The following is a 25,205-nucleotide window of genomic DNA, read 5'->3' on the forward strand; positions in this document are numbered from 1 at the left end:
ATTTATGGACGGGGAAAAGCATTGAAATTAATGAGGATATGATGCAGAATATGGTTGAGGCAGACTTACAGATATTAAATGCGAAATTAAATCTTTTATTTCTTTCAATCCCGTTGTACTTATACGTAATTTTCCAAAATTTAAATACGGATGCATGGAAAAGATGAAATGGAAAAACACTGATCAACGACAAACACTGATAATCCCTTGAATAGATGAAATGGAAAAGATGGTTTAAGTAAATAACTTAAATTTTAGGGGCCAGAAGCACTTCTTCAATCATCTTATCCAGATTCAAGTAGGAAGATCCACCATGTTTTATTGCTTCTTCAGCTTTGTTCTTCCACTCCAATGTCTTCTTCTTGATTTCCTTGCCCTTTTCTCCCTCCATTAAGTCTCTTACCACATTCTCCACCTCTTTTCTGTTCACATTATTGTCTATCTCCACGCCAACATCCCAGTAAGAGCAACAACTCAAGCAATTAGTCTGTTGATCTGCAAAAAACGGCCAGCAAATCATAGGTACTCCAGCTGACAAGCTTTCAAGAACAGAATTCCATCCACAGTGTGTTAAAAATGCACCAACTGATGGATGACTAAGAACGAGTTCTTGATTACACCATGTAGCTAACATCCCTCTATCCTTAGAAGCAAGGAAGAATTCGGGCGGGAGATCGATTGGCCCTCCATTGACAAGATCAGGCCTGATTATCCAAAGAAAGTACTGCATGCTATTGGCAAGTCCCATTGCAAACTCAACCAACTGATTTTCAGTCATGACTGTAATGCTACCAAAGTTAACATAAGCGACTGAGCCTGCTTTCTTGGAATTCAGCCATTCGATGCAACTGTCATCTTCTTTCCATAGATTTGATTGGATTGCTTCTGTGGAATGGTCATCCTTTTGCACCTCTTTGAGAAGCAAGTGAATTGGTCCAAGAGTGTATACATGATCCATCATGGAAGAAAATTGCTCCAAAATACCGTGTTCTAGCTGCTCAAAAGTGTTCAGAATGACAGCAGCACCCTTCAAAGTCCATGGTATGAGCTTAACTAAATAATCCACAAACTCATCCTTGGGATCAGTAGTCCAGATTACGGTTGGGATGTCTTTTAATCGGACACTACTAATTCCAGGAATCCAATCAATGGTATTTTCCATGTACCCATTGGTAAAGCAACTTGCATCTGTAAATTAAATATATAAAAAAAAGCTGTACATTACATACAATTGAAACAAGAAACATTCAATACCTAAAATTGATGTCTTAATATGGCAAAGGATGAAAAATAAAATACAATATTGGCCAAAACAGGATAAAGTAAGATGCTCTGATTGCCCTATATACATTTACCACCGTTTTGATTCTTGAGTTTGTCTCGGTTCAAGAAGAGAAAATTATTAATGAGAAAACAGTGCCAAATAATCTGATGTGCTGTAAAATATAATAACTATAATTTGAAGTGCATGAGAATTGAGTGCTAAACTTTATGTGAGCAAATTTTGCTCAGTCTGTATAATCTTTTGGAGGGTAAATTATCTTTTACCCTCCTATGATTTGATGCTTTGAACCATATAGGGGTAATGTGGTAAAATACCAAATTATATGGAGGTAAAAGGTAACTTATCCTTTTTTTGAGCCCCTTTGGATTTCAAATTACACGTGCAGTATTTGCATTAGTCATGAAGCTGCTCCATTTCTGAGTCCAATCATTCTATGGTTCATAGGATATTTTTCTATTGAGTCAGTCATCATATATACTATCTGAATTACTGCTAAAATATTACCTTTATCCAATTTTCTCATTGCAAGGTTGTTATGTTATTTTTGTATAGAGGAAAAAAAAACAAAATTCTTTTTTGTACCTTTGAGTGGTGTATACCCTCGTTCACGAAGTTGAGGAAATTGCGAGCAACACATGACGGTTAATGCACTCATGGTCCAAAACAGTACATCTGGGATTCCTAGTTCTTCAGCTGCCTCAACTGTGAATGTGGACATAACAGCATCAGAAATTATACAAGTTACAGGAGGAAATTCATCATCCACCGAAGCCTTATTGTTGAGCCTTCTAATCAGATCAACAAATGGGCGGTAGAAATTTTTTGCAATTGAAAGAAAAAGCTGGGAAAGATCTTGGGTAACATCATCATTTTCAGCAGGTGGGAGGCCATCTGGGATGGTCTCAAACTTGAAATCTGGTGAACCATCCAGCGACTTGGGACCCCTTGATTTCAGCAAACGTTTGTAGTTATATTCTGTGTGAACAAATGTTATGTAAAAGCCTTTATGGTGGAGAAGTTTGGCCAACTTTAGCATTGCGCCAATATGACTTTGAGATGGATGTGGGATGCAAACAGCATGAGGCTTCCTCACTGCTTTCCCCATTGCCATTTGCTCTTTGATCAGTTTGCAGTTGAAGTCCTCTTTAATATGCATGGTGGATATTTAATGCTGGTGATGAACTGTCTCCTATTAGTTTTGTACTCCCTCCGTCCTACTTGGATCGTCCTATTTCTTTTTTCACACAGTTTAAGAAAAAGTAGTTAACTTTGTTGAAAAATTAAATTTAAATTGCTATTTTTCTAAAATACCCTCACATTAAATAGAGTACAACTATATGGAAACTTGAATTGATGGTAAAAAAAGAATTAACTCTCATTAAATGGGGTAGGTTTATAGTAACAACAACTTACATTGAATAAGGGCATTTTAGAAAAATTAAAATACAACTATATTTTTCAATTGGAAAGTGGACTACAATTTGGGACAGACGAAAAAGGAAAACAGGACTATCAAAGTGGGACGAAGGGAGTATATTTTATTCACACAGTTTCTTTTTTTTTTTTTTTGGATTGAAAATGCGATTCCAACTAAATTGTATGTCAGATGCTAGAAATTTTATTGGATGCCCCTTATATTATGGCAGGAAGAAATCGAGTTATGAGTTTTGTTAGGAAATTTTTCTTTGATTGAGAAAAGGGTGTTTTGATTTTTTTTTTCTAGCAATAGGGTGACAAGAGTGAAGTGTGAGATTTCTAGCAATAGGGTAAGGATATACATGAAATTACCCCCATAAAAAGAACTATTTGATAAAAGATCATTCAATTAGAGGAAAACAAAGATATTGGCCCATTTTCCTGCTGCAAATGTTCGACTATAGATGTGAGCAATGATATTAGAACCGACATGTACAGACATAATATGTGGAGCTACTTCAACCACTAGTAGCAATGTACTGCTGTCGGTCTCAATATTTCTCGTTACAGGCTGGATGAATGAGACTTAGAGGGGCATTGGAAAGGGACAATTGGAAACTCTAGAAAATTTACAGGGTACAATTGTAGGACCAAATTAAAAATTTTAATATATAACAAACCAATTTTAAGAATCTTTTGGAGTTGAACTTGTTATGATTAAGATTTTGGTACTGGAAATATATTCTCAAGAAGCCATTAGGTCATAATACCTTTTGTTTTACGACAGAACAAAATGACACAAGTATAATGGCGGAAAATGTAATACAAGTGAAGGGTTACAGCTTTATAATTCAGATAAGCAAGAAATCAAGTACAAAATTGTGCAATATCAAGTCGTGATTCATGTGTTTTTGGCTGTTCAATCAAGCCATTAAATAACTAGAGTAATTACTCCCAACAAAGAAACTGAAGCCTTGGAGTCACTATCGCCCGACAAGCCCACCAACTTTTGCTGCCAATAATGGCAAGCTTCTTAGAGCCGGCAGAAGTGCAGACCCTTCCAATCTAACCCTCCAGAATTAGGTTTTCCACCCTTAGAAATTTAAAAATTTTCAATAGATTCTTTACAAATTAAAATTTTTGTCCCCTCAAAAATTTGAAAATATTATAGGTATATGCATCAATTTAAACATGTTAAAACTCATCCGCTCTATATAAATTTTGTGATTCCGTCTATGAATGAATATGTCTCATCCTGAATAGACCTGACTATTCCTACGAATATGCCAAATTAATTTCGTTATTGTAAAGGCAGTCAACGATCAAACTCTTAGAAATTAATTTGCTAGACTCTTTTGCATACAAATTATGTGGAATAGCCGCATGATTTGATCCGATTGTTATACTTATTATAGTATTTGGTGTACAATCACATTACGTTATTGTACTCGCAGAAAAAATGATTATGAAGATTAAAATATTTCATTTTCATTCGATACAACATTATAATGTAGTTATATGTAATAAATTTAAACAAACACAATAATCAGATTGAATCATACACAATACAACAACACGCTTACCTAATCCCAGATTATGCTAGAGCAGATTAAACCGTTTGGAGAAAGTGATGCTTGAATGCATCTTGAAATCATCTCTCTTATCCTAATATAGTGGTAATGCGATGTGTGCCCTAAATTTTGTAGCCTACCATTTGATGGACGGAGGCAGAAAGGATTGTTGCCAATCATATAAATTACATGTGTGTGATAGTAGTATGGCATGGCTTATAATTTAATAGCGGAACAATTTAAATTGCTCGTCAATCAAGTCTTAGAGTGAACTTCAGTACAAAAGATCAATAATCATTGCTTGATATCACAACCAGAAGTTTGTAAAGTATTCAAAAAAAAAAAAAAAAAAAAGGTAGAAACTCAAGATTCACGACTAGATTGAACCAAAAAATTGGACATGCTACTTCAACTTTATAATTGACACCAATAATTTCGTTTATTTCTGATCGCTTAATGATGTCAGGCGTGATGTTAGGTACTAAATTTTTTTTTTGTTCTTTTTCCTGTTGTAGATTGCTTGGTAACAGAATTATGATGTATGATGCATGGGATGTCAATCATCGACTGAAATATGAATATGTTTAAGCCCAATAGGTACTTCCAACTCTTTCTTAATTTTTTTAAGTTTTTATTTATGCAGTTAATACCAACTTTGATAATTAAATCTAGCAATTAATTTACAAGTCAATTGCATATATATATATGAAGTTTTCAGTAAATAAGATCAGAGATATCTCTCAGGCCATTGGGAATATCTCTTCACTGTCAGACTCAGGGTTTAAATCATGTACTTAATAGCTGATGATAGAAAATGTGTGAAGAGGGATGGGAGCGTGAAAAAAAAAAATATCAAAGATATTATCGTATCATACGTGGATACAGTTTTCTCCATAAATGCCAGCTATCCAGACTTGACCTCATGGAGAAAATAATGGAAGTTCAGGCCTCAAAATCAAAGATTTTGGGTTTTAGTGCCAATATGCTGAGTTGTAGCTAGGGCTGCAAATGAGCCGAGTCGAGTCGAGCCTTGGGCTAATCGAGCCGAGTCTCGACTAAATTTTACCAAGCTCGAACTCGAGCTCGAAAAAAATAAAAAAAAAATAATATTTTTTTAATAAATAATAAAAATATTAAGGATATATATGTAATTTTACTATTAAAATAAAAAAAAATATATATATATATATATACTTAAAATAAAAAAAATAAAAAATATTATATATATATATACTCGAACTCGCGAGCTAACGAGCTTAATATTTTGAGTTCGAGTTCGAGCTCGATTTCGACTCGAGTCAGCTCGAGCTCGACTCGAGCTTGAATCGAGCGGCTCGATTCGTTTGCAGCCCTAGTTGTAGCCTAACAACTTTTTAGTACTTGTCGCACCCTTTGTGTGGGTTCCCATTCCTTCTTGACCAGTGAAGCCAATGTACCTGGATGCGAGAAGTTTATTCCCAGAAAAAAATCAGAAATTAAAAAAAAATCTCTAACGCACCATAATTTAATTATTCGCTTAAAGCTCTCTCTTCCTTTCAATGCATTAGAGGAACATTAATTTGTAGCAGATGAATAGAATTACGATCAAGAATGTTCATATTAGACGTTAATGGTTTGTTCTTTTGAAACTTTAGTCAAATTACAATGAAATGTTGGAGATAATTATGAAAAGTACTTTGGTGATTTCTTGATTCCTACAACCTTTTTTTTCGCTTCAAAGCTCACATTGTTTTGAAGTTTGGATCTTCAATGGATGAAACATTACATTTAAATTGATATCAACATTCAAGATTTTTTTAGTGCCAACGTCCATCTTTATCCTGCAGCAATTTACATTAAGAGAGAGCCCCACAGAACCATGTGAAAGATGGAGAGAGCCCTTCTCCAGAGTAATGTGTACTATAGTGCACCTTTGGAGTCTTTTTGAACTAGAAAAGGGAGAAGGTGTGTTGTAAACTTGGTTCACCCATGATCCATCTCATAAGCATATGAATTCCTATTTTAAAAAATAAAAATCCCAGAAAGTCCCTTTCTTGTGGTCCGCATGCCTGTAGACAAGGTACTTCCATATTCATAATTCAAAAAGCTATTCTTATTGCTTAGCAAAAAGCCAAAAAAAAAAAAAAAACCGCTGAAAAAAGAAGCTATACTGTCATAGGTTCAATATTTGGGGTCACTAGATTTTTGGACAATCATTTTGCAAATGAGCAAAATTAGTCCATAGTTATAGGTCAGTCAATATATATGGTTCCTCGGAGCATGTGAACCAAACATATTTCGATTTGAAAACTCAATTTAATCTATCAACGATAAATATTTAAATATCTGTCCGCTTTTTCGCTTCCTTCTGTGCATAACTAGATTAATGATATAAGTCTGTCTTTCTTCTAGCCTCTTATATAATGCTATTGGGTTCTCTTTCCCCCCGTAAAATAGAATAGAATAATATAGATATTATTGATTAAAAAATGAACATAAAGAAGTTTTTTTTTTTTTACACCTTTTCATTCCTTTTCACACCCCCAAATGTCAAATATAGAATTTGAATTTTGAACCTGATAATGGAGGAGACTCTAAGAGCTTTCCTCTAGCTATTGGACTAACTCCGGTGATTACACAAAAAGTTACTACGCTGTCAAGTTGCAAAGATTTTTTTTTTTTTTTTTTTTTTTGGTGGTGGGTAAGAATCAACTTCCAAAGATGATTGTCCAGTTCTTAGATAATCAACTTGTAAAAGTTTATTAGCCATGCAGCTCTATATGTTGGTTAAGTCACCACCAAATTATTAGAAGAGTCATAAACTGAAAACATGGTTCACGTGCACGAACTTGATTGGAAGATAGATTATTTATTTACTAAAGCAATCTAGAAACCATAAATGGCTCGAGAAATAATTCTTGAAAGAGAAGGATGCTGCAAATGCTTGAGATTCATTAGCTTATATTTAAATTGCCTCTGTCTAGTAAAAATGTAACAGCAGAACATGTTCAAGAAATAGTTGAAAGATAACATATATGACTAATTGAACCAGAAGCTCGAAGTGGTAGAACTCAAGAATCACGACGTAATTGAACCAAACTATTGGACTTCTTCTTTTTACGTTATCGATATTGAGTTAAGTTAATCTCTTTTAACATAGTTTTATTCAAGTATGAGATACGGCATTTTTTTTATATTAATTTTCCTGTTTTAGATAATATAGTTTTTGCACTTGACAAGTGATTAGACTATGATGCGTGATGCATGGGGTGTAAATTATATATATATATATGTGTATCTATCTACCAACATCTGTAAGCAATAATTAATTCCTGGGCATTCTTCATGCCGATTGCAGATGCTTCATTTGGTAAGCCAGCTTGCAAGTGTTCATTATATGCAGTCCTCGCATATTTATTTTTGGCACAAAATTTAGTTACTGGACATTAACCAAAATTTAGCTATGTCCCTAAATCTCCCATGATTTTAATACATTTTTCTGATAATTTTGGCCCTTTTCCAAGTATACTGCTATACTATAGCTGCACGAGTATGATATGGTGCATTGCTGACTCTTGTATTTAACCTGCCGCCTCTCTAGGCTTAGGATGATGCAGTTTGAGAAGCAATATTTATTCAACCTCCACAACCAAAGAAAATAACAAACTAAAAAACTTGTTTAGATACCTTTTTTTTTGTGAGATATTTTAAGGATGAATTAATCATTTTAGCAAGCATTGCCAGCATTTCAAATTTCCAATAGCTATTTGATGTCCTAATTGCGTGCAACTTCATACAATTCAATAGGTGAATGATGATCTCAACAATTTACAAATTTTCTACGGCAATATGGGAAGAGTGTAGTTAAGAGGAAATTAAACTTTACTCAAGAATTAAATAAACTTTCTTGTTTTCAATAAAAAAAAAAAAGGCCTTGTTAGTTGAGGGTCATTATCTCTATAGTTATGTAGCTCAAGTGTGTTATATATTTTGCGATCAGGTTTAAGCATAACCTTGCAGCTATTAATGTAGCCAAAATGTCATTTTTAAAAAACCAAGGCCGTGATCCTCTAAATAATGTATTCTTGCACTAGCAGTTTAGCTAAATGTCATTTTTAGTGATGACATTTAACAAAATTTAACTTGCAACTTTTTTTTAACTATAGATTAGATACTTAATATATATATTTTTAATGAAAACCACCTAGAAATGGTGGGTGGTTGGGTATAGATCCTGATCTGTGTTATTAAAATTTTTCGAAGAGTGCCTGATAAAAGGATATACCTCTTAATTTTGACTAATTGAAAAGTTTACAAACTTTTAAATAATCTCAACATGCTCCACATTTATGGTACCATGAAGGTGTTTGAGTTTTTGACTTGAAATCTTGTTGTATTTGCATTGCTCTACCAATTTTTGAACACTGCTTTTGTTTATTGGCCTTCTTTGAAATCACTTGATAGAATTGATCGTCATCAATGTTTTAGTTTTTAACTTGCAACCTAATAATTTGTTACATGTAACTTTTAAAGAAAGAAAAAAGTCATCAAATATATATAAGAGAAAATTTAATTTACCCATAGATGGAAGAATCTCAATGATGAATGAGAGGTTTAACCTGCAAACTAATAATTTAGTACATGTCGTTTTCAAAAGAAAAAAAAACAAAAGAAAAATATCATCAAATATCTATAAGAGAAAATTTACCTATATGTAGAGGACTCTCAATGATGAATGAGAGGTTTCAACTTGCAAACTAATAATTTAGTAGGTGTCATTTTCAAAAAAAGAAAAATATCATCAAATAGCTATAAGAGAAAATTTGATTTACCCATATATAGAAGATTCTCAATGATGAATGAGGTTCATGCAGGATTTTATTTGGGATCTTTCACCGCAAAGGGAGCAATTAGCCATGGAAAATCCAATGAAAAAGCCTCATGCAATTTGCATCCCATATCCAGTTCAAAGCCATATTAGCGCAATGCTAAAGTTGGCCAAACTTCTACACCAGAAAGGCTTCCATATAACCTTTGTTCACACAGAATACAACTATAATCGTATACTCAAAGCACGAGGTCCCAAATCTTTGATTGGTACAGCCGATTTCAATTTTGAGACCATCCCAGATGGCCTTCCACCAGCTGAAAATGATGATGTTACCCAAGATGTTTTCCAGCTTTGTCTTTCAACTTCCAAAACCTGTTATGTTCCATTCTGCAATCTACTCAAAAAACTCAACAATAGGGCTTCAATGGATGATCAGTTTCCTCCTGTAAGTTGTGTAATCTCTGATGGTTTCATGTCGTTCACGCTCGAGGCAGCTGAAGAATTGGGGATTCCAAATTTGTTGTTTTGGCCCTTCAGTGCATTAACTGTGATGTGCCTCCTACACTTTCCTCATCTTCGTGAACGAGGTTTTACACCACTTAAAGGTACAAATTAGTACTTGCTAATTGTGCATAATACAGTCTTAATGATACATAGATTTTAGTAACGACATTAAAAAAAAAAGATTCAAACTAAAAGTTGATAATACAAGCTTGAATTAAAGGTTCTACCACATCTTTTTTTGTTGCCCTAAAAATAGGGTCATCCATGAATTAGATTGACCTAAATAGTTTTTTTTTTTTTTGTTTCATTTAAGATTTTGAGTAGAAAGCAGATTTTTACTTTTGAATTCCAAAAGGAACACATGATTCAGAAACCGAATAATTTATCCCACTTTATATGGAGTTATCAAACTCATGAATCGTAATTCTGTGGTCAGTCTAGATGGTGAGGTGTCAAATGTGAATATTGCACCACCTAGTATAAATCACACATACACCGTGTGAAAAGGTAGATAGAAAGATTATAAACATGTAATTTCCAAAGCGACAGGTTCCTAAAAACCAATAAATTTCTCAACTTATTGCCATTTTATCTAGTTTATATCCCCTTACAACCTAACTTTTAGATATTTTCACTCCCTAAATTTTAGAAACTCACGGAAATCCGTTAAATCTTAGTTAAGTACGAAAAGTTTTAAATATGACTGTAACCTTCAAAGTTTACGTATTGAACCTGAAAAATGCTTTTCAAGAAAAATAATTATAGAGTATGAAAGAAGCATTGAAGATATGAGAACACGCATGAAATTGACTATGGTTAGATCCTCTAATAGAGACATCCCACTACGTACCATATATTTTTTCCCATATATATGTGACACTTTGGATGTAATGTTTTTTTTCTTTGATCCAGCAAAACTCGGGAATCATGACTAAATTTCAAAGGGAAAATCAAATAGATCTTATATATGATTTAGTCGAATTTGCCAAATGTGTATCATAATTTCGATGATATGAACTTCTGAAAATTTTATTCTTCCTGCTATATGTCATATACATCTCTTTTTGGGTTCAACTCACAGATGACAGCTATTTTACTAATGGATACATGGAAAACACTATTGATTGGATTCCTGGAATCGATATCATCCGTTTAAGAGATATCCCAACCGTAATTTGGGCGACTGATCCCAAGGACGAATTTTTGGAATGGGTAGTGAAAATAATGCCAAGAACTTACAAGAGTTCTGGTATCATTCTGAACACTTTTGACACCCTAGAATATGATGTACTGAAGCAACTTTCGAACATGATTGATCATGTATACTCCCTTGGACCAATTCACTTGCTTCTCAAAGATATACAAAAAAGTGATCATTCCGCTGAATCCATTCAATCCAATCTATGGAAAGAAGATGAAAATTGCATTGAATGGCTCAATTCCAAGAAGCAAGGATCAGTTGCCTACATAAACTTTGGTAGCATAACAGTGATGACTGAAGATCAATTGGGTGAGTTTGCATGGGGACTTGCTAATAGCATGCAAAACTTTTTGTGGATTATCAGGCCTGATCTCGTGACAGGAGAGCAAATTGTTCTCCCACCCGAATTTGCGGTTGCAACGAAGGATAAAGGGATGTTAGCAACATGGTGCAATCAAGAGCTTGTTCTAAATCATCCCTCTATAGGTGTATTTTTAACACATTGTGGGTGGAATTCTGTGCTTGAGAGCTTGTGTGCTGGAGTGCCAATGATTTGCTGGCCATTTTTCGCAGATCAACTCACTAATCGCCTGTGTTGTTGCACTCACTGGGGTGTTGCTGTGGAGATAGACAGTAATGTGGATAGATTGGAGGTAGAGAAGGTGGTAAGAGACTTAATGGAGGGAAAGAAGGGCAAGGAACTGCAGCAAAAAGTTTGGGAATGGAAGAACAAAGCTGAAGAGGCAATAAGGCCATCTATTGGATCTTCATACTTGAATTTGGATAAAATGATTGAAAATGTGCTTCAATCCCCAAATACTACATCTTTTGGTTAATTTTTTGCCTTTCCGTATCTAGTCAGGGGGTCATTATAATTTCATAATGTCATGATTAAGTGTTAGCATGGTTTCATGTATTTATTGGGAAAATAAATTGTAATACAATACAATTTACTTGTTACTGTATTTTGGTTGAATCTAAAATTGATTTTTGCAGCAATAACAACATAATACTGATTTGTCTCAGCTTAATTGAGCAAGAAGAAAAAAGTGAGGATGTTCAACTATAAGTGATTTTTTTTTTTTTTTGAAAAAAGAAAATCTAGGTTAATTGAATTTGTCGCAATTGACTACTTTCATCTTGGTGAAGAACAATCTCCTGTCAAGAGCCATTTTTCCCCTCTTATTGTGACGTTGGTAAATGTCCCAATATTTAGTAATTTATGATTCTATCATGCCGTCCTTGTCTTTAACTTCCATGGTTGAGAATAACGAATTTTGAGTTTATTATATATGTCATTGTCATACAATTTCAAAAAATAATAACAAAACAAGTTTTCTTACACGATGAGTCTTTGTTTTTTCAACATTTAAGTTTCCTCTAGATTAAAAAATGAACATAATATATACACATGACTCAAAGACAAATTGTCCAGTAATATCAATCTTGCTTGAATATTAAGTTTTGTCAAATATTATGTCGTTTTATGAAATTTCCGACAGTAACTAAAGATTTTTAAGGATTTCATCCAAAAAATTAGCAATATAAATAGGAAGAGGTTGATTTTAATATCAGTAGGTTGACGTCTTTGGGTCACTATATGTCTTTCTTGCGTACATTTAAAATTGAATTTTTTTAGCCGTAAAATTCTTAAGCTACATTGTACAATTATTGTTGGAAGAGGTTGTTTTTCAAATTCTTGTGGTATAACATCCCCATGGGGAAAAGGTAACCCAGTCATGAATTATTGAAGTTTCAAATTCTCAAAAAGGTTGATTATAGTTTGCCCCCTGCATGTGGGAATAATTAGCACTTTTCCCTCTAAGTGCAACGAATATTCTCTTTGCGTCGAGAAAAATATGATGTTTGCAATTTTAACCAGTAAATTGTTTACAACTTTGACGGTTAAGGATATTGTACAATTATACCCTTCATAAAATAACTCAAAAATGTGTTTTCTCATCCAATTTATATGATTATTTGTTCATTTGTACATGCTTAAAGTTTGAAAATTGAATTATAATATTTTTCTTAAGCTCAGCTTATGAAAACAATAAAAAAAAGTTTGCTATTATTTAATAAAAATATTTTACTAGCGAAAGTGGACTATATGTTATTGCAAACATATTTAATGGGATCTTATTGCATTACAACATGGTCATTTTGGATTGTTGATGAACCATCTTCAAGTTTGTTAACGGTAAATAAATATGCAGTAAATGAATCAGTAATAGTTAATATATATATATATATATCCTCATTTCAAGTTTATTTTTTTGAAAAATATATATGCTCATAATTAACTTTCGTTACTTCAGTTAATACTTAATTAAAGGGCTCATTTGTCCTTCTGGCTAATCCGTTAAGCAGATTTATTAGAAGGTTTTTTTTTTTTTACCTAAATTCTACAGGTGCAGATTGCCTTTTGTTTATTCAAGGGGTAAGTGCAAATGAACACCATATTCAAGGGGCAAAGTGTAATTAACCATTTAAATATGCACAGCAAAAATTAAAAGGTCCACTTTGATTTTCATTGGACGTGTGTGACCCATGAAACATATGTTTTGTACCATCTTTTGTAGTATAGTGTATGACTTTTGTGTAGACCTTTGTGTATGGTCCGAACCAATTTCTGCCCCAAATCCCATAAATGGCACCACCAATTAGGGACTTGTGCATAATACTTCGTCTTCGGCTTTCGTTTACACAGAAAATGGGTTCTCTGGAAACCACAAAATCCACAGAAAAACCTCATGCAGTCTTGGTTCCAATTCCAGCTCAAGGCCATGTTAACCCAATGATGGGACTTGCTAAGCTTTTGCATGCAAAAGGGTTCCATATAACCTTTGTCAACTCTGAATTTAATCACAAACGTTTGATCCGATCAAAGGGGCCAGAATCAGTTAAAGGGTTCCATGATTTCAGGTTTGAGACTATCCCTGATGGGATGCTACCATCAGATAAAGATGCCACTCAAGATGTGCGTCAGCTCTGTGATTCGGTCAGAAACAATTTTTTGGTTCCTTTTAAGGAGCTTTTGATTAAGCTGAACTCGTCTTCTGAAGTGCCCCCTGTTAGTTGTGTGATTTCTGATGGAATCATGAGCTTTGGCATCAAAGCTGCTGAAGATTTGGGCATCCCTGAAGTTCAATTTTGGACGGCTTCTGCTTGTTCTTTCATTGGATTCTTGCACTATAGAGAGCTATTCAGGAGAGGAATTTTTCCATTCAAAAGTACATACTACAAACTTCTTTATTTATTCTGTTGTCTCCGGACTGTATTGTTATTGTCTTTAACGTTCCATCTCAACTTAATTGGTATGATTAAACCTGTTTTTTAATCATCTCATTTATAGCTTGTAATTTCTTGATCATGAGAATGATGAAACATGCATACCTCCTTAAAATATGAAATCGACATGTATCTGGACCACTTCCCACGTTATGGCTGGACCACTTCCAACATTATGGCCTTCCAGGCCGAGTGTTCACCCGGAAGCGATCGGTTTTATACCCATTTATTGGCCCCAAACATGTAACGAGAATATTCTATTCCACTTCCTGTCTTACCTTCTAAATGGCTTCCTAGCTTTGTGTCCTTTATAAAGTTATATAACACTTTATTTTTTTCTTCAGTTCCAATGGCTACGAATGGAGTAGTATATGTATATATGTAAGAAACGATTACAATCTTTTTTCTGCTATAATTGTTATTTCTGTTATTACACTATTAGTATTTATTGACACTTAAAAAAAATTAAAAATTGGACTCACATGTCCAAATTATGAAGTTCCTTCCTTGTTAGTCTTGATATAATTATTCGTCAAACTTGAAAAACCAATATTTTTTCTCTTTGTACAGATGACGATTACCTCACAGATGGTACTCTTGATAAGCCAGTTGATTGGATTTGTGGCATGAGCAACATAAAATTCAGGGACCTCCCAAGCTTTTTCAGAACAACTGATCCCAACGATATCTTGTTTGATTTCCTTGGAGAGGAGGCACAAAGTTGTTTAAAAGCTCTAGCCATAATCTTCAATACCTTCGATGAACTTGAAAAGGAAGCATTAGAAGCAGTCATTTCGAAGTTCGATTTCCCAAATATTTATACAATAGGCCCTCTACATTTATTAGCCAGGCACATTGTTCCTGAAAGCCAAGTCAATTCCCTGAATTCAAGTTTATGGAAGCCTGACTCGAAAGTTTTCCAGTGGCTAGATCAAAGAGCATCAAACTCAGTTGTTTATGTTAATTATGGAAGTGTAACAACCATGACCGACCATCACTTCAAAGAATTTGCTTGGGGACTTGCATATAGCAAGCAACAGTTTTTGTGGATTGTTCGGCCTGATGTCGTTCAGGGAGGAGAATCAGCAACGTTGCCTGAAGATTTCCTGGAAGAGATTTAGGACAGAGGGTTGTTAACGAGCTGGTGTGCACAAGACAAAGTGTTGGAGCATCCAGCTGTTGGTGCATTTTTGACTCACTGTGGATGGAATTCTACATTAGAAAGTATTTCTGCCGGTGTGCCTGTCATCTGCTGGCCTTTCTTCGGCGATCAGCAGACTAACTGTCATTACTCTTGCAAGAAATGGGGAATTGGGATGGAAATAAATCATGATGTGAAGCGTAACGAAGTTGCAGAACTTGTACGCAAAATGATTGTGGGAGAGGAAGGGGAAAAATGAGGTTCAACGCTAAAGAATGGAAGAAGAAAGCTGAGGAAGCAACTGTAGGGGGATCATCTTACATTAATTTTGACAAGTTCATCAATGAGGCTCTTCATTACAAGGGATGAGTTGCAAAAAATGTTTCTCCTGTGGCTAAAAAGAAAAAAGGATTATATTAGTCATTTTTGTTTTGAATTACCTAAGCTCTATGGTTGGAGTTGCATGCCTTGGAATAACAAGAACAATGCAATTAGAAAGTTTCATAAAGCATCACTTTCTTTTCTTTTCTTTTCTTTTCTTTTTTTGTCTTAGATACAAGGGCAAATTATATTTTACCCCCTGTGGTTTAGCATTTTTTACATAATCCCCCTATGATTTTAAAAGTTATACATAACCCCCTCATAGTTTGGATTAAAGTGTTAAAGTAACGGAAATAGTCATTCGGAACGAAACTTCTAAAAATGTCGAAATTACCCTTATAAATATATGACACACTAACCCCATATGATTTTTATATTTTATCATATAACTCCCTTATAGTTTAATACTTTACCATATAACCCCCTTATGATTTTCAAAAAATACACATAAATCTCCTTGGTTAATAAATAATTTTCAACTTTATATAAGGGTATTTTTTATATTTTAGGTGACTCCATTACGAATGAGCATTCCCATCACTTTGACGTTTTAATCCAAATCATGAGAGGGTTATGTATAACTTTTGAAACCCTAGGGGGTTATGTAAAAAATGCTAAACCACAGGGGGTAAAGTGGAATTTACCTTAGATACAATATCTATTAATTTCTCATCTCGAATTTGATACAATTAATAACAGGACATGATGTATACTCCTAATCAATATGATTACAATAACCTGCGAGTATGTGCCTATTTGGCTGTCAAATTGACTGAGTGGAATCTTGACAATTAATGGGAGTGGAATAATGAAAAGAACCTGGATATCTATTAATTGCTTCAATTATCAATTACTTGTCTGCTTGGGAACCATCCCTATCATAGAATTCATTTCAATTTAGCTGCGTCTTGTTAAGTTTTCTCCATTACTAAAGGAAGAAAAGTTGACAGGTCAAGATTTCAACTGGCAACAATCCTTGCGAAATGCTACGCTTAGTTTGGCACCTCAGCTGCAAATCTTCAATGTGAATATGCCATGTTATTAAATTTTTGACAGCCGCTGATTGTGGCTTTATGGGTTCTCTTCAACTTCATTAGCTCAGAGACAGAGGCAATCTCTTATCTCTCTCTCTCCCTTTTTTTTTATTTGAAACAAAGAGGCAATCTGATTTAAAGGTACGTCCTACAAGTTCGTATACTAGCGAAAAATAAAAAAGATACTAACTTGTTGAAAGCTGCAATGAATCTTACTGCATGGTATATGCAACAATGTCATCTAGAAAAATTGCAACATGGACATCTAGAAAAATGGCAATGAATCAGCTTCAAGTTTGAGTTTCGAGTACGGACTGAAGGAATTAGTAATACGTTAAAATATACAAGCAAATTCAAGTTCTATTTCAAATGAAACAATTATGCTTAGGATTAATTTTTTTCACTTTTGCACACAATAACCTTTATATTTCTGTATGATTTTTATTTTTCAAAAATCACAAGGCGCAGATGCAGCATTTCCAGTCCAACCATGGGTTCCAACAGAAAAAATGAAATAGATTTTGTTGTGAAAGTGGTATATTAGTTAGGAAAACTTAAGGCTAATTGCATTTTACTCCCTTGAAATATACACAAATTCTCACCTTGATCCATGAACTAAACTTTAGGATATTTTGCTCCCTAAAGTTTTAAACTTGTCCTACTTTAGTCCAATCGTTAACAAAATATACAGAACTGCCAAAATAGTTGCCACCCTTCATTAACAAAATATTCTAATTTTATTCATAAGGTAATTGAGAGTAGTAACTGATCCATTAGTTTTTGTCTGTTCCATTGTTTATTGGATTAAAATGAGATGAGATTAAGAATTTAAGGAGCAACGTGTTTCAAACTAAAGTTCATGGATCAAAGTAAAAAATAAAGTATAATTAAAGGGTGCAAAATGAAATTATGAAGGGGTATTTTGTCCTTTTTAGGCTATTCCACTGGAAAGAATTATTTGAAGGAATCCTTTTCCAAAGATCACAAGTGGTGCCTATCGCTTTTTAGTCAAGGAAAACATGCAAATAATTCCTACATTCAAGGGGTAATTAACCCTTTTAAAAATTGTATAATTACTTGATTCAATGGGATATATGCTTGGGACCTATGAAAGGATGTTTTCCATTTATATTTTGTCGCTTTGTGCATCTGGTTCATAGTGGTAAAGAAATGGTACATATGGCATACAACATATGATTTTGTATACCTTTGTCCCAAAAAAGAAAAGAAAAGAAAAGAAAAATCAATTTCTGCCCCATCTGCTATAAATGGCACCATCAATTTGGGACTAGCTATTACTTTCTGCTCCCGTCTATTAACTTTCATCTATGCAGGAAATGGGCTCTGTAGAAACCACGAAAAAACCTCATGCAGTTTTGGTTCCATATCCATCTCAAGGCCATGTTACCCCATTAATGAGACTTGCCAAGCTTTTGCACGCAAAAGGGTTCCATATAACCTTTGTCAACACTGAATTTAACCACAAACGTTTGATCCGATCGAAAGGGCCGGAGTCAGTTAAAGGGTTCGATGATTTCAGGTTTGAGACTATCCCTGATGGGATGCCACCGTCAGATAAAGATGCAACTCAAGACGTGCCTCGGCTCTGTGATTCTGTCAGAAAAAATTGTTTGGTTCCTTTTAAGGAGCTGTTGATTAAGCTGAACTCGTCTTCCGGAGTGCCTCCTGTTAGCTGCGTCATTTCTGATGGTGTCATGAGCTTCAGTATCAAAGCTGCCGAAGATTTGGGCATCCCTGAAGTTCAATTCTGGACGGCTTCTGCTTGCTCTTTCATTGGATATTTGCACTACAGAGAGCTCATCAGGAGAGGGATTTTTCCATTCAAAAGTAAGTTCTATAAACTTCTTTCTTCTCCATGTCTTTTTCTCTTGTTTATGAGACCTGTAGTGTCACCGTCTTCGACATCCCAGCTTAATTGGTATGGCTAAGCAATTTTAGGATCTCTTCCTTTTATCGTCTTACTTCTATTTTTGCACTGTCTTAATTATGACAGTGTTGAAAAGTAAGGTGACCATGGCTCAAGTCTTGACCCGGATGTGATCCGTTTTGAGTTGGGTTTGAAGATGTTTAATTTTGATTACCCAAATTCAGCCCTGAATTATCCGCTCAACCATTCTAATAAAATTGATCGAATATACTTTAAAAAAAAAAATTGTTGATCGAGTATGAATATTGTTATTTTTATCATATTAGGGCTCAAATCCGACTAAACTTGTTAACACGTGTTTGGTCAATGAGCGAGTGGTCCATAAAAGGGGTGGTGTTTATTTCTTGCAATTTAATTTGAAAATAATATTTAACTATAGGGGTACAATAGATATAAATATGTGCATTCACCTAACACATTAGGTATAATTTAAATAAATTCTAGGTGCACTGACCGGTAGCATCTGTTAGAAAAATTCTGTTAATTTTATATGCATTAGTTTTTTTTTTGTCCAAATATGCATTAGTTATGTTATAAAATTTTATTTTACCGTTTCATTAAGTAACAGCTACATTTTTAAGATACGTACAAAACTAACATACGTAATACTTACTTGGCCAAGTACGGCACGGATCATAGGAGAGATTTTATTGATTGAAAAAAACAAACAAACGAAAAATGGAAGAGGGGGATGAGGGGGACTCATGAAAGATTCTGGAGTTGGCCTACTTTTTTTGTTTTTTAGTAATCATAGAAAATTCGCCCATTGAAACTAGGTCCAGATTTGTGGCCAAAATGTTTATTGCTTTTCTGCAATGATTAGTGTACTAAACCGAGGCCGATTGACCTCATGCCATGCATGAGAAAACAAATAGAGCACAGAACCTTCAACCAGAGGTCCAATGCCAAATTGCCAAGTGCTTCTTTCTTTATGGTCTATTATTCTTTTATGTTTAAAGTGTTTTGATTTGTAAAGGGGATGACTAAGAGTGTGTAAAATCAAAAAATTTCGATTTATCGATCGAATTCGAATTGAATTCGAAATTTTTCAAATCGGTAATTTGAAATTCGGAATTGAAATAGGGTATTTTGATTTCGAATTATACGAATTTGGTTCGAATTCGGTAATAGGATTTTTCAAATTCGAAATTTCGATTTTGAATTCACAATTCGAAATTGAAATTAAAATTGGAATTCAGAATTACTATTTTGATTTCAAATTCATTTTTCATATATATATAATATTATATATATATGTAATATAACATTTATATTATAATAATAATTTTTATTTTCATATCGATTTCAAATTCATTTTTATTTAAATATATAATATTTTTATATATATATGTAATATAACATTTATATAATAATAATAATTTTTATAGTCCTGAATTTGGTGAAATCGGAATTTATTGAATTCTGAATTAAATTTGGAACGAATTCGAATTCGGAGTTGATGAATTTGAAATCGAATTCGGTCGGAAATTCTGATACCAAAATTTTGAAAAATTTTGATTTCAAAATTCCGAATTATCGATTTTGATTCTAATTCACACCCCTAGGGATGACAATTAACGTGCAGGCCACTAAACTATTCACTTTGCATGGTTTTAGTCCTTCAACTATAGGTTGTCGCAAATGAATCCTTGAACAAAAAAAAGTTTAGTTTAAGGACTTCCGTCAATTGTGGGTGTTAAATGTAACGGAATTAGGGACAAAACCTACCAAACAAAAAAATTAACCCATGATTTGATTAAAAACCAGCCATATTAAGTCAACTAACAACATGAAATTTAATGTTTCCTCGTCTTTTTTCATCTTCCATCTTTTTTACCCCTAATTAGGCTGTTTTCATGGATTGATTTTTGTTTGGTTGGCTTTACCCCTAATTCTGTCATATCTAATGACCAAAATTGACAGAAATCCTTAAAATAAACTTTTTTTTTATTTAAAGGCTTGTTTGTAACAATTTATAGCTGAGAGGTCAAAATCGTAGAGAGGCGATAGTTTAGGGGCTGTCCAAAGAGTTCGCTCTCTCTAATATATATATGCTGTTGCTTGGAAATATAAAAAAACATGATAGAAGTTTGGGTTGGACCATGCACTGGGGATTGATGCGAATGGAGCAGATTTTCGAGTTTCGAGGAGAAAATTTTGTTTAGACGTGTGACAGGGCGATGCTTTTGCAGGATGAGGGGTTCTCTTTAATTTTATTTTATTAAGACACTAAATCTTGCAATAGAAAAGGAGATGATGAGGCTACCGAGTCACAACCAGGATTTTCATGGTTACCTGACGAATGTCATACCAAGTGAAGAAAGAGTTGCAGGTAGGAAAACTGTGGACTAATTAGGAAAAACCTTTTTTAAACAAAGAAAAAATGGGAAAAAAAGTAGGTATAATATCATAAACTTCCCTAAAGATTTCTCATGTAGTACTTGGTATTCTTGAGATTTCAATATCTCACCTACCTTTCTTTTTTTTTTTTTCTCAAACGATAGAGGTATCTCACCTACTTTTTTTTAATTAAAAATTTTTGTAACGTATTAGCCTTCTTGCGAGAAATCAACATTAAAAAACTGCATATCGCACGAGAGATGATATTTTAGCTTCACTATTACCTTTATTTATCCTATTAATTATGAAGCTTACGATAGAAATAAAAATTAAAATAAGGCTAAAAGGTAAATGTAAAAACAAAATAAGTAGTAGGTTTTGACCCCTCTCGCCCCCTTCCCAAAAAAAGAGAAGACAAGAAACAGCATAGAATGTTTCTAAATATTTGGTTACAAAGTAATTCTTAAACTAATATTTTCAATAATTTTTTTTATAATGAAAATATTAATTTACTTTTAATTGCAACTTACATAACATCATTTATTAGAATGCACTTTCTAAAAATATTTGCCTGCCTTCTACAAATTCGACTGATAAAATTCTCCAGGGTGTTAATTATTTACTAAAATTCTTCAAGTGACCAACTATAGACTAAACTCGGGCAACAGTTGGAGACACAGAGAAATACAAACCAATATGGAATGTCAATTTGGTTATTTTTTGACCATAATTTTTTTTGTTTAAAAGTTTTTTCTTCCTTTTGGATTTTTTTTTGGTAAAACAATAGTTATTGATAGTGCAAGGATAATGTCGTTAGTTGATGACATTTCATGAAATATCTAGACATTTCAAACTAATGAGGTAAGGAATATTTTGAAAATTTCATGGATGATAAGCAATGACAGAGCCACCCTGTAATGAAGGATGGGCAATTGTCGTCCCTCAATTTTGTAAAAATTAAATAGTAGGCTTGAAAGGTTTGAAAGTTTTTTTCTTATAATTGTAACCCCTAAATTTTGGAAAATACAATTTTTGCTTTACATTGCCCCTTATATGTTGAAAAATCCCAATCTCCCCAAACATAACCCCCCCAAAAAATATTAGTATTTTCTTCTAGACATCTCTCCGTCGGTGAAATTGTTTTGAAGCTATTAACATACAAAATTGAATAGGATATGGAAAATAAATAACGTTAGAAAGTTAAAACTTGAAAATTGAAAATAAAATACAATCTTAATGTAAGCTACTTTTTTTTACATAACAATAATATCAATTTAGGAATGCAGTACGGTCCTGACTCTACCATTAATGCTAAGTGATATTACAAAAAAACCTTAAAGAAGATTTCTGAAATTATCACAGAAAGAGAGATAGGATTGCAATATGTCAAGTAACTCCTTCAATTAGATCTACTGAGATGGGCTTCCACATGAGCAAGTAAATATGAGCAGTGATAAGTTGTTGATACTAAAACTAATGATACATAGTAGCTGTCGTAAACAACAGAAGCAGTCTTTCTAATTTTTCTTCTTTCTTTTACCATTTTCATTAACTCGTCAACAACCTTGGTAGATAATCCTATATGAATTTTCTGAAACACAGATACTAAAAGGAATAAAACTTGATAAGGATCGTTGTTCAAATGTTTGAATTTTGATTTTGATTGCTTGACAGCCTTCATAATTGTTCCTCAATCTTAAAAAATGGTTTTTCGTTTTTCTATCTAGATGACAATTACCTTACAGATGGTACTCTTGATAAGCCTGTTGATTGGATTTGTGGCATGAGCAATGTAAAATTCAGGGACCTTCCAAGCTTTTTAAGAACAACAGATCCCAATGACATTATGTTTGATTTCATGGGAGAGGAAGCACAGAGTTGTCTGAAAGCTCCAGCAATAATCTTCAATGCCTTCGATGAATTTGAAAAAGAAGCATTGGAGGCAGTCATTTCGAAGTTCAATTTCCCAAATATTTATACAATAGGCCCTCTAAAGTTATTAACCAGGCACATTGTTCCCGAAAGCCAAGTCAATTCCTTGAATTCAAGTTTATGGAAGCCTAACTCGAAAGTTTTCGAGTGGCTGGATCAAAGAGCACCAAACTCAGTTGTTTATGTTAATTATGGAAGTGTAACAACCATGACTGACCATCATTTCAAAGAATTTGCTTGGGGACTTGCTAACAGCAGGCAACAGTTCTTGTGGATTGTGCGGCCTGATGTAGTGCAGGGAGGAGAATCAGCAATGCTACCTGAAGATTTCCTGGAAGAGATTCAGGATAGAGGGTTCTTAACAAGCTGGTGTGCACAGGAGACAGTGTTGGAGCATTCAGCTGTTGGCGTATTTTTGACACACTGTGGATGGAATTCTATTATGGAAACTATTTGTGCTGGTGTGCCTGTCATCTGCTGGCCTTTCTTTGCTGATCAGCAAACTAATTGTCATTACTCTTGTGAGAAGTGGGGAATTGGAATGGAAATAAATCATGATGTGAAGCGCGATGAAGTTACAGAACTTGTACGCAAAATGATTGTGGGAGAGGAAGGGGAAAAAATGAGGTTCAACGCTAAAGAATGGAAGAAGAAAGCTGAGGAAGCAACTGAAGTAGGGGGATTATCTTACATTAACTTTGACAAGTTCATCAATGAGGCTCTTCATTACCAGGGATGAGTTGCAAAAAATGTTTCCTCTGTGGCCTAAAAGGAAAAGATTGGCTGAAATGGCTTTGATACTCAAAATAATTCAATCACCCTTCTTCCCTCCTTTACTGCTTATCATTTTTCATTTTGGTCTATATTAGTCCTATTCGTTTTAAACTACATCTGTATTTGGAGTTGCATGCCTTGGATTAAGAAGAACATTGCAATTAGAACGTTCCATAAAGCGTCAATTTTTCTTTTTTTTTTCGTTTTCTTAGCTACAATATCTGTTAATTGCTCATCATGAAATTGAAGAAAACACCAACAGGACATAATGAAGACAGATATGTAAAAAGTACACAGACCACGAAGTAACATCACGATTTCTACTGGTAACAATTTTTATAAAATCTTACGTAGTTTAGCACCTAAACTGCAAATCTTGAGTGCAAATGTGCCATGTTTCACTTTTTCATAATCACACCTTGAAGCTACCAAATTAACTTTGGTCGTTCCTATTATTAAATTTTTGACAGCCTCTGCTTGGTGCTATATGGGTCATCTTCAATCAATAAGCTCAGAGACAGAATAATCTAATGAAAGGGTGCTTCCTACAAGTTCCTCTTGTATCTGATCCAGCATACAGATATCACAGGATTACTAGATTCATCAGTATTGATTTTATGCATACCCTGCCCGAGCTCGCACGAGTTGACAGAGGATCTGAGTATCTACACTTCACCAATTGTCCTGTTCTGCGGAAGAAGGACCAACAATAGAAAAAAAAAAGAAGGTTAAACAAGATCAATCAGTGAAATAAAGACTATGGACTATTCCATTTGGATGTTAAATTAGAGATTTGGAAGGTCTATATAATTTTCAGTGAAACGGTTACATTTGGTTGGTGCATTTGATTTAGGTTTTGGTGTGAAAATGTACCAACCTAATATTCTTGTATATTTTGTATTGTGGATTTTTTTTTCCAGCGGGGAGAGGTATTTTATACTTTTATATTGTCGATTTGTGTATAAACTTTAAAACAGTATTATACTTAGATTAGGTAACCATACTATCACCAAGCTCCAAAATGTTCTTTCTCTAACTTCATAACCATTTTGCGTGTTTCAATGCAGATTAAAGGACTTAGAGAATTTTCTTCAGATTGTTGTCGCTGGTCATTGGCTCTGCACAGCTTGCACTGCCAATGGCCAGATCAGTTTGGATTTTTTCACACGACTGGTAACATATACTATTATTGAAAAGGCCAATATCCTAGTTTCGATATTCATTCATTTTGAAGTCCTTACAATAAAATGCATGGTTGAATTCTATCTCTTCATTCTAATATACTACACACTACCCAAGTTATTAACCTGCAAGATATGGAACCAAAGTGATTGATTGTACATGCATGTACAGCATGCACATAAATCAACATGCAAGATTGCATATGAAATGTTAGACATATAACTAGAATTTGGCAAAATTCATTTCTACTTTCTATGGTTATGAGTAGTTTTTCACCATGTCGGTGCAAACCAAGCTTGTTAATCCAAGCCTGTTAGCTGTTATCATGCTTTTAATTTGTCCTGTTGCTTTTATACTTACTAGTTACTAATAATAATTAAGTACCTAGTGATGCA

At 33.9% G+C, this 25,205-nt stretch overlaps 3 protein-coding genes and 1 pseudogene across 3 annotated transcripts; 3 read left to right on the plus strand and 1 right to left on the minus strand.

The window, feature by feature from the left end:
• Window positions 1-180: 180 nt before the first annotated feature.
• LOC113701775 (7-deoxyloganetin glucosyltransferase) lies at window positions 181-2,456 on the minus strand. The gene is made up of 2 exons (XM_027222558.2): window positions 1,868-2,456; window positions 181-1,188 (listed from the first exon to the last, which is right to left on the minus strand). Exons 1-2 carry the CDS (start codon window positions 2,439-2,441, stop codon window positions 248-250), a joined length of 1,515 nt encoding a protein of 504 aa, XP_027078359.2. The 5' UTR covers window positions 2,442-2,456; the 3' UTR covers window positions 181-247.
• A 6,614-nt stretch (window positions 2,457-9,070) lies between these two features.
• LOC113700537 (7-deoxyloganetin glucosyltransferase-like) lies at window positions 9,071-11,752 on the plus strand. Its single transcript, XM_027221012.2, has 2 exons — window positions 9,071-9,687; window positions 10,668-11,752. Exons 1-2 carry the CDS (start codon window positions 9,111-9,113, stop codon window positions 11,621-11,623), a joined length of 1,533 nt encoding a protein of 510 aa, XP_027076813.1. The 5' UTR covers window positions 9,071-9,110; the 3' UTR covers window positions 11,624-11,752.
• A 1,651-nt stretch (window positions 11,753-13,403) lies between these two features.
• LOC113701566 (linamarin synthase 2-like) lies at window positions 13,404-15,730 on the plus strand (annotated as a pseudogene).
• Window positions 15,731-17,842: 2,112 nt separating this feature from the next.
• On the plus strand, window positions 17,843-23,806 carry LOC113701103 (linamarin synthase 2-like). The gene is made up of 2 exons (XM_027221604.2): window positions 17,843-18,482; window positions 22,650-23,806. Exons 1-2 carry the CDS (start codon window positions 17,963-17,965, stop codon window positions 23,591-23,593), a joined length of 1,464 nt encoding a protein of 487 aa, XP_027077405.2. The 5' UTR covers window positions 17,843-17,962; the 3' UTR covers window positions 23,594-23,806.
• Window positions 23,807-25,205: the final 1,399 nt, after the last annotated feature.

This window comes from Coffea arabica, chromosome 7e (genome assembly GCF_036785885.1).
Source record: "Coffea arabica cultivar ET-39 chromosome 7e, Coffea Arabica ET-39 HiFi, whole genome shotgun sequence".
Classification (NCBI taxonomy): domain Eukaryota; kingdom Viridiplantae; phylum Streptophyta; class Magnoliopsida; order Gentianales; family Rubiaceae; genus Coffea; species Coffea arabica.

Bases quoted from the DNA above. Each gene is read 5' to 3' on its own strand.
- LOC113701775 (XM_027222558.2), bottom strand. From the start codon at position 2,441: ATGCATATTAAAGAGGACTTCAACTGCAAACTGATCAAAGAGCAAATG. The intron at 1,189-1,867 runs GTACAAAAAAGA...TTTAATTTACAG, and splicing joins AGGGTATACACCACTCAAAG to ATGCAAGTTGCTTTACCAAT.
- LOC113700537 (XM_027221012.2), top strand. From the start codon at position 9,111: ATGAGGTTCATGCAGGATTTTATTTGGGATCTTTCACCGCAAAGGGAG. The intron at 9,688-10,667 runs GTACAAATTAGT...TTCAACTCACAG, and splicing joins AGGTTTTACACCACTTAAAG to ATGACAGCTATTTTACTAAT.
- LOC113701103 (XM_027221604.2), top strand. From the start codon at position 17,963: ATGCAGGAAATGGGCTCTGTAGAAACCACGAAAAAACCTCATGCAGTT. The intron at 18,483-22,649 runs GTAAGTTCTATA...TTTTCTATCTAG, and splicing joins AGGGATTTTTCCATTCAAAA to ATGACAATTACCTTACAGAT.